This window comes from Myotis myotis, unplaced genomic scaffold, assembly GCF_014108235.1.
Source record: "Myotis myotis isolate mMyoMyo1 unplaced genomic scaffold, mMyoMyo1.p scaffold_m19_p_6, whole genome shotgun sequence".
Lineage (NCBI taxonomy): Eukaryota > Metazoa > Chordata > Mammalia > Chiroptera > Vespertilionidae > Myotis > Myotis myotis.
Window position 1 is genome coordinate 55,529,049 of NW_023416368.1, and position 10,113 is coordinate 55,539,161.

General features: G+C 39.7%; 1 protein-coding gene across 1 annotated transcript in view; it reads right to left on the bottom strand.

The window, feature by feature from the left end:
* LOC118658456 (IQ domain-containing protein M-like) overlaps positions 1-8,888 on the bottom strand; it is a 250,941-nt gene extending 242,053 nt beyond the window's left edge. The window contains exons 1-3 of the mRNA XM_036314006.1: positions 8,882-8,888; positions 8,217-8,307; positions 1,863-1,954 (exon numbers count right to left, since the gene is read on the bottom strand). Of these exons, the coding sequence (XP_036169899.1) occupies positions 1,863-1,954; positions 8,217-8,307; positions 8,882-8,888 (190 nt within the window). The remainder of the gene's footprint in view (positions 1-1,862; positions 1,955-8,216; positions 8,308-8,881) is intronic.
* Between the last annotated feature and the right edge of the window lie 1,225 nt (positions 8,889-10,113).

The following is a 10,113-nucleotide window of genomic DNA, read 5'->3' on the forward strand; positions in this document are numbered from 1 at the left end:
TGGCCCTCAGCCCCTCACCCAGACTGGCCAGGCACCCCAGTGGGGACCCTTCACCCGAAAGGGGGTGTGGCCAGCCTGAAAACAACCATCAACCCCTCACCCAGGCTGGCCAAACCTCCATTGGGTGAGGGTCCCCACTGGAGGCAGGGCTTGACCAGCCTGCAAACAGCCATTAGCCCCTCACCCAGGCTGGCCAGGCACCCCAGAGGGGACCCCCACCTGAAGGGGGTGTGACCAGCCTACAAACACCCATCAGCCCCTCACCCAGGCTGACCAGGCACCCAGTGGGACCCCTATTCTGATCTGGGACACCCTTCAGGGCCAACTAGCTGGCCCCACCCATGTACCAGGCCTCTATCCTATATAATAAAAGGACAATATGCAAATTGACCCTAACAGCAGAAGGACTGGGAACGACTGGTCACTATGACACACACTGACCACCAGGGGGCAGATGCTCAATGCAGGAGCTGTCCCCTGGTGGTCAGTGCACCCCCACACGGGAAACTCTGCTCAGCCACAAGTCAGGCTGATGGCTGCCAGCACAGCGGTGGTGGCGGGAGCCTCTCCCGTCTCCTCAGCAGCACTAAGGATGTCTGACTGCAGCTTAGGTCTGCTCCCTGGTGGTAAGTGGACATCCTCCAAGGGCTTCCAGGCTGCCAGAGGGATTTCTGACTGCCAGCTTGGGCCCGCTCCCCCAGGGAGCGGGCCTAAGCCAGCAGATGGACATCATCCGAGGGGTCCCAGACTGCAAGAGGGCATAGGCCAGGCTGAGGGACCCCCCCCCCCCCCGAGTGCACAAATTTTTGTGCACCGGGCCTCTAGTATATAAATAAAAGCCTAAATGACTGAACGACCAAACAACTGAACGATGAATGACCAGTCGACCGGTTGCTATGATGCGCACTGACCACCAGGGGGTAGACACTCAATGCAGGAGCTGCCCCCTGGTGGTCAGTGAGCTCCCACAGCCAACCTCCCGCAGCCGGCCAACCTCCCATGGTCCCTCTCCCTGGCCAATTTCCCACAACCCTGGTTGGCCCCGATCGCCAGCCAGGCCGAGGGACCCCGCCCATGCACAAATTTGTGCACTGGGCCTCTAGTAAAAAATATTAAACAATCTATTTTATCTGTTGAAAATTCTGATATTATATTCACAAGTATTAATAGGTTAGGGGGAAATTGGTTGGATTAATGAAAATGTGTTTCATAAGCCTCCACTTGATTCTGGAATTCCTTCTATAATAATCCAAACAAATAAAAGTTGGTAAATTTGTAGTGGAGCAAGAAAATTTTATACAAAAATGACTTGATAACTCAAGGAGGAATTTATTTGGAAACTTTTCAAAAATTTCTCCCAAAATTAATCAAAGTGCCACTCTACATGAAGAGGTTTTCCTTAATGACAGCCTGTAGCTTACGTGCGTGAGTCGTACGTTTAAAAGAAGGAAAAGTACAAAGCAGTTTATTTGAACCAATAGCCCCTAGGTCTTCAAGTAGTTCACCACATTCCAAAGAGTATTCTCAATCACATTTAAGGAATTTTAAAGAATCATCTATATTTTCTTCAAAAGAATTACATAGTTTTAAAAGTAACAATAACTTAAATATTAAGAAACTTTACAATTTATAAAAATGTATCCTTATAATTTCCTAATAGTTTCAAAATTCATACACATCAAAAAATCCAATCTCTGAAGTTTGGAAAAGGAGCTAATTAATTATTAGTAGCTATTTATGAAATCACTTTTTAACATAGTATTTGAAATGAAATATAAATGAAATGACTGTTCACTTTGCATTTTAAATGAATGCAAAATAATGAAAATCACTGCTACCAACACTTATACAATGAGACTCACCACTTTCTTTCAGAAACCCCATGGAAGAGTGGGTCCTGAGTGCGGAGGACAAGCCAAGTTTGACGATGGGGAAGGTGTGTGAGCCCAACATCCTGTTTTAAAAACATAAAGGTGGAGCTCTGAGTTATTTAATAGTCCCTGTTTAGAAATATAAACTTTCAAGAGGAATATTTAACCTTGGAAAGAAAACTACTTGTCTCCTATCAACACAGACAGCAGCTATTGTATCCTCAGTGCCCTACAGTTCAGGGCACATTGTAGACCATCTCTAAATATTTATTGTTGAGTGAATACAAAGTAATACCAAGTTTGGATGGCTCTGAGCAAGAATAACAAATAGCAACATTTACTTCTGAACAAAAATGTTTTAATAAAAATAAGAAAAATGAGCATGTATCATACCTATTTCTTCTCTATTTTACAAAAATCTTTTAAGTAATGTGTTTTTCTGTCATGACTTGGAGAGCTTCAACCAAGTCAGAAAAATTAAAAAGCAGATATTATGAAAGAAACAGAAAATGTAAATGAGCAAAAGGAAGAAAATTAAAATTATCCTTAATTTACCACTGTAATATCTATAATAATAACAGCATAATATGCTAATTAGGCCAGACAGCCAAACGACCTTCAGGACATCCTTCTGGACAAAGCCAGGGCTGCGAGGGCTAAGGCAAGCCACCTAGGCTTCAAGTGCCGAGCCCCTCCCTTGCACAAACTTCATGCATCGGGCCTCTAGTTTTAGTAATAATTGCAAACCCTTACTGACCAGACACTATACTAAGCCCTTTATGTGTCTTATCATATTTAATCCTCATAAAGAAGCCTTTGGTTGTTTACTATAATTATACCCATTTTAAAAGTGAACAAAATCAGGCATTTATGGGCTAAGTGGCATGCAGTTCATATTATCTCAGCTAGAAATGGGTAGAGCCAGTATAGGAATCCAGGCAGCATGTAGGACTTCAAGAACTAAGCTCCTTATTACTACTTCATACTGACAACTATTTGTCATGATTAAAATGTGCAATATATGCCATATCTTTTCTATTTTTATATAACTTTTTAACTGATTTTTACACTTTTTATCATATCTTTCCCTGTAAATGTGAAAAGGTGGACATTGTTATTTTGGCCCATTATATAACACTAGTGGCCCAGTGCATGAAATTCGTGCACGGAGGGAGGGGTTCCCTCAGCTCAGCCTGCACCCTCTCCAATCGGGGACCCCTTGGGGGATGTCCAACTGCCAGTTTAGGCCCGATCCCTGTGGGACAGTCGGACTGGCAGTCGGACATCCCTCTTGCAATCTGGGACTGCTGGCACCTAACCGCTCACCTGCCTGACTGCCTGATCACCCCAAATGCCTCTGCCTGCCTGCCTGATCACCCCTAACTTCCCTTCCCTGCTCGCCTGATCTCACCCCCAACTGCCCTCCCCTGCAGGCCTGATCTCGCCCCCAACTGCCCTCCACTGCCAGACATTTTGGTTCTGATGGGTTGGTTTCTATGCCAGTCAGCATCAAAAGCTCTGCCTCCTAGGCAGCCATTGGCTCCTCACAGTTCACTCAGATTTGGTTCTGATTGGTCAGTTTCTATGCCAGTCAGCATCTCTGGGTCTATCTTCGGGCCTGATCAGAGAGGCAGGGCTGATCAGCAGCCTCCGCAGAGGCCCGGAGAGAACGAGAAAGAGAGGCATGGCTGCTGGCGAAGCCCAGAGAGAAAGAGAGAGGCAACAGCTGCCACAGAGGCTGCGAATCAGACCCTGCCTCTCTCTCTCCCTGGGCCTCTCTCCGGGCCTAATCTGCAGCCCCCTCGGCAGTCAGTGCTGGGTCACCACAGCAACCCAGCACTGACTACAGAACTGACTTCCGGTGTTTGGTCGAGCCTTCGGTCAGCCATTATGGACCTGGGTTTTTATATATTAGGACTAGAGGCTCAGTGCACAAAATTCATGCACAGTGGTGGGGAGTCCCTCAGCCTGGCTCGCACCCTCTCCAATCTGGGACCACTCGGGGGATGCGGGATCAGGCCTAAACCAGCAGTCAGACATCCCTCTCGCAATCTGGGACCGCTGGCTCCTAACCATTTGCCTGCCTGCCTGCCTGATCTCCCCTAACCCCCCTGCCTGCCAGCCTGATCACCCTTAACTGCTCCCCTGCCTGCCTGATTGCCCCTAACTGCCTCTGCCTTGGCCCCCGCACCCAGGACATGGGATTCCCTCCCTCTGGTAGGCAACAGGCACCCGGGACTGCAGGCGGCTTCACCCGGGCCTGGCTTTGTCAGGAAGGACATCTGGAAGATGTTGGTCTAATTAGCATCTTACCCTTTTATTAGTATAGATTCCACTGTATGAATTTAACATATTGATGGTTTTATGAATTTTCTTTTGTTGGGCATTTGGGTTGTTTCAATTTTTGTTGTTGTTTGTAAACAAGGATAAAAGTCTTTGAGTGTTCATATCTGTGTACCTGTCCAATTATTTTGTTATTATAAATGCCTAGAAATTAAATGGCTAATTCACATGTCATATACAAGTTAAAGAAAATGTTAGGATTTTAAAACATTTTACCCATCAAAGAATAGGGCCCATGAGGGAAGAGAGTGTAACTGTCCTGTTCAGAGTTTTACATTATGCATATAGTAGGCATTCATTAAATAGTAAATAAATGACTGACTTATAAGACCCATTAGTCTAGTAATCACTCATGTAGTCACACTCATGCAGGTAGTTAAAGATATGAGGTACCCCTAATATAACATAGTCATATTGCCAAGGGAAAATATAAGAAGTCAAATAAGTATTCAGGTAATTTTGTACAACTCCATTTGAGATTCTAGAATTTATTTGTATGCCACCAAGAACTGGGCCAAGATAAACTGATTAGTCATAGTTTGCTTTGCTTTCTTCTATCTGATCCATGGTTAAAGTTTTTTTTTTTTAAAACCCTGAGCCAAAGCTCCAAATTAGAACCACTAATTGCATGTTTAAAAAATTATTCCCTATTAATGAAAGATTCAAAAAGAGGTGGACCACAATTCATCCTCTTAAGCAAAATATTTTATAAACATTAAAGTGAAATGACAGAGTTGTGGGCTCAATCCCCAGTGTGGGGCTTGCAAGAGGCAGCTGATCAATGATTCTCTCTCATCATTGATGTTTCTATGTCTCTCTCCCTTCCTCTCTGAAATCAATAAAAATTTATTTTAAAAATGTAGTTGTCATACTTCCATATGCACTAAATTTTGTCAACTGAAAAATCCTCTTTAATAAATAAGTGAATAACAAATGAATTTCCTTGGTGGAAAATCAACATTTAGAATATACTCCCATTTATCATTATTGTCATAAATAGAGTATGTTAATGTATGATATTAATCTTTGAAGTTAAAATTCAAAGGTACATTAAAGAATTTCCCTTCCTTGAACTTACATTTTAAAAAGTAGAAGTATTTAATTTTGTTTTCCCTCTGCAAGTCAGACATAGATAATTTGGGGAAAAGGAAATAAATCATACATTTATAAGATTCTATCCTATTTCTTCATGTATTATCCAAAGGAATTTCTTTCATTGGGCCAATATTTTTATGGCCTACCTTTTTGAAAAGTTCAAAAATAGTATTTTTCAAGGCATCTTCAGGAGAATTGTAAGTAGTTTACATACAACTGCTCTCACAGGGGTCCATTTGTCTTAAACAGGAACGTATTTTTTTTTTACCCTCAACCCTGAGCACTAGGTTTTTTGTAGTTGTTTTGTTTTTGTTTTAAATCTTTATTGTTGAAAGTATTACAGATGTCCCTCTTTTTTCCCCATTGACCCTTTCTAGCCCACACCCACCCCAAGCCTTCACCACACTATTGTCTGTGTCCATGGGCAATGCATATATGCATACAAGTTCTTTGGTTAATCTCTTCCCACCCACCCCCACCTTCCCTCTGAGATCCAATGGTCTGTTCCATGTCTCTATGTCTCTGGATCTAGTTTGTTCATAGTTTATTTTGTTCTTTAGATTCCACATATGACAGATCAAGCCATACCTGTCTTTCTCAGACTGGCTTATTTCATTTAGCATAATATTCTCCAGGTCTCTCCATGCTATCTCAAAGCGTAAGAGATGCTTCTTCTTTACCACTGCATAGTATTCCCTGGTATAAATGTACCACAGCTTTTGAGTGTCACAAACAGTTGGTCAATTGATGTTAATTAGTCCTAGAGTCTATCCCTGCATTGTTAACAATCCCACCTGACTTCCTGACTAATTCAATTTTCCTTTCTGTTGCTAAGTTTCCTTATCTTGATTATGTGGAAAACTATCTATAATAATAAAAGCATAATATGCTAATTAGACCAGACCTCCTTCCGGATGACCTTCCGGACGAAGCCGGGGCTGCAAGGAAATCCAGGGTCCTGGGTGCCTGCCCAGTGCCAGAGGGAAGCTGGTGTTGGAAGCTGGGGGAAAGAAGGCCTACTCTTGCACAAATTTCGTGCATCGGTCCTCTAGTATCTCAATAAAAATTTCAGTGTAATGACATTTTATCTAATTAAGCAAAGGTTTTTTTAAAACTCTGAGCTATAATGTACCAAAACAATTATTTGTCTGTCCTTCTGCATTTCTATCACAGTTCTAATATTAATAAAATGATGCTAACTGCTAAGGTAGAAAACAAGCTACTGTCATAACGTAGCTAGAAATCTGGGTGGATTTAAGTTCAGGCATATGTGCCCCAGGCTGTCATTGGAAGTACAGGTACTCGCTCTTAATTCCATAGGGGTGATCTTCCTCATTAAGCAGGGCATGTTTTCATTAAAGATAGGGCAATTGGGTGTAGAGAAACCTTTATCTTCTACCAGTTACAGAAAAAATTAGTTATTTGGTAGATATTCAACTTTCTTAAGCAATACAGATTGAAAAACATTATAAATGATCAGATTTATTGTTAATAAGTGTCCACTTGTCCCTAAGTCATTATTCTTCTTCCATGGATTACTGGTCCCAAATGAATATACTGAAAATAGTAAGTTTTCAAATTAGTTAATGTTTCTAGTTATTAAAATCTTACTTGAAATTCTAAACTATATTTTTAATCCTCACCTGAGGTTATGTTTTCCATTGATTTTTAGGGAGAGAGAAATATCAATGTGAGAGAGAATATCAATCAGTTGCCTCCCGCGTGCACCCTACCAGGGATCAAACCTCTTAGTAGTGTATGAGATGACACTCCAACCAGCTAAGCCACACCAGGTAAGCTGAAGTTCTAGATTATTTTATTAAATTGCTATATTAATTATCTTTTAACAGTTACCACTTGCTAGACCAACCTGGGCCTTGGGTTAAATTAAGTAAAGGCAGAAAGGAAATTTTTATAAACCAGTACATTTCCAGTGTAATCATTTTTGTCCCTTTACAATTAATATCCTATCACGGATACCAAACCCTTAGTATTAAAGCTCTACATATATTACACTCTTCCAAACTTGAGTATCTTATTATGCATTAGCCAAGAGGACGATTACTTCTCAGCAAGGATCTTCTAGGATTAAGCACAGTTTGAAGCAATAAATATTGGAAGAGCAACGATATTCTGTATCACCATGGCAACATTTTCTCAAATTTCTTTTTTATAATTGTGCTAATTACTCCACATTTCTGATCATGTCATAATAATAATGTAAAACAAGGCTCTGAAAAAAATAACAACATTTTAACAGAGCAGTATTTACAAGTATAAATGTTCCTACGAAATGTGCCAAAAGGCCTTTAGAAGGTCTATCTGTAGCTTTAGGGCCAATAATTATATACACAATTATAAAATTATCTCAAAGAGGATGATGCTATTTAGTGGGATAATTTAACAAAGTAACTGACCCATCTCCCTACACCTTTGGAAAGCGGAAGCAATACTCAACATGTCTGCCTTCTAACTGGCTTTGTAGGATCAGATGCACCTTCTGTTAGAAAAAAGAATAACTTGAAATTATTAAATTAAAAAAGAAAAAGTTATAGCTTAACTCTGTTCCATAATTTTTGCAGATGAGTTATTAAAACCCCAAACTTCTGTAATATTATCATAAAATATGGCATTTTTCTCAAGAAAACCACAAATTGGATCTGAGCTTATGCACTGTAAAACCCAGATGGTTTGCTTAGCTATTCACACATCCTCCAGTTCAAAAGTTAATTGAACTAAAAACTAAAATTTTGATAATTGATATGCTTTGAGAGACTCAAGCAGAAGGATAAATTAGCCTCATGCATGGGATGTTAATAAACTTGAGAAACCACAAGAATTGGTCAGGAAATATTGGCAAAGTAGAATAAAATTATGTTTTCTATGGGTTAGCTTATTGCACATTACCTGGGCTTTCCATGGTACTCCTGCTTTTCTTTCTCCATTTTTTTACCCACTGATTCAATATTAGTCACTATTTTACCCAGTTGAACTTGCTCTGGAATTAAAAAAAAAAAAAAGCTTTAATTGTATACCATTTGTTTTCAAGTTGTAAGTGCATTTTTTTTCAAATTAAATTGCAAATCACAGATTTTTTTTTAATAACAAGTAGTACAATATTTTTCTTAAATACTAACACAGAGGTGCTCTAAAAACTCATTTGAGTGGTTTTTTTCGGCCCATGCTCCTCAGATGTTTTGCAATTACTAAAATTTAGCACTGAAAGCATAGAGTAAATGAACTACATATATCAAGAAAGAGCGAGCTCCCCCAGAAGTGTGTGCAACAGCACAGCAGATCCCAATGGATACAAGCGGCCTCATTTACACATATCAGCATTATTATCATCCCGATCATCACAAGGCTTAGTTTTTATAGGCGAGCCTGATATTTTAAAATAATTTAGCAATCATTAGTTAATATAAATAGGAACACTGAGTGCTCCAGAAATACCATCCATTTGATAGAAAGACTAAAATCCAGAAAAGGCAAAGATTCTGCTTTCAAAAGAAAAATCTAGTCTTTAGAGTCCAAAGGGAAAATTACATAAGCATTTCCAAAACACCTATTACTTTCCATTTTGTACAGGCAATGGGACTAACATATAGTTTGAAACATTATGAAAAAATCTTGTCATACATCAAGCACCTTCTAGCTACTAGCCAAGGTCTATTAAAGATAAAATATATGAGATGAAACCCTCTGGTTTAGAATTATTTACAAACTAGTAGTGTCTCGATGCTAACTGACAGAAAAACAGAGTCAACTACATTATATAATTTAGATTGAAAACGTAGAACATGGAATATAAAAATTTTGGAGAAATGAAGAACAGAAAGTTAATATTTGCTGACTCATAATTTACCAGGGGTGTTAGATAGTATTTCCTATGAATCACCTTATACTTAAGCCTCACAACTGTTTCTGGTTTGTTTGTTTTGCTGTTGAAGTACTATTATTAATCCCTTTTATACATGAGGAAAGCAGATTACTCATGATACGGTAATTGGAAAGATGCAGAACCATGGAACAAACCTGAATCCCTTCATCACTTTGTTCTACTGCCCCAAAAGCTCATGGAGCCTCAGGTACCTAATGAAGGAAAAAGGGTCATGCCTGCCTTGCTTACTTTTGAGGGTAACTATAGAACTCAAAAGACACCCTTTATTTCAAGATATATGGTAGGTTAACACATTGCGTACCGCATAGAAGTCTCTATGATATATGCCAGGGATCGCACGTTTTTGGGCAAACTGCACGTTATTTAAATCATCATAATGCACTTTAGGTGTTGTTTTTCAATAATTATAACATTTTTATTTACAACAACAATTAAACAAAGTTCCTAGTACTTTTTTAACGTATGGTACTGCATAAAACATTTTCCTCTATGAAGAGGGACCAAACAAAATTTACATAAGTATCTAGATTCGCTCCTTTTTCCATGGGCGTGAAAAACGAGAACACTCGTGAGCAGTCCTTAACAGATGGCGCGTGAAACACGAGAAAACTCCTGAGCGGTACGAAATGTGTTGACATGTCATAATAAGGTGAAGTAGAGAAAGAATTTATAAGTTTGAGTCTTAAAAATAGAAATACTTAAAAACAGTTGTCACATGCAAAGTGTGCTGATTGCTGTATCATACTTTATTCTCACAACCACAACCACCCCCTAAATTAGGTACTATCTTTACCTCTCTTTTACAGATGAGGACACTGAAGCCAAAAAACAGGAGTTGACTTTCCCGAGGTTATATGTACAGCTAACCAGTAGGTAGAGTCAATATCCAAACCCAGGCAGGCC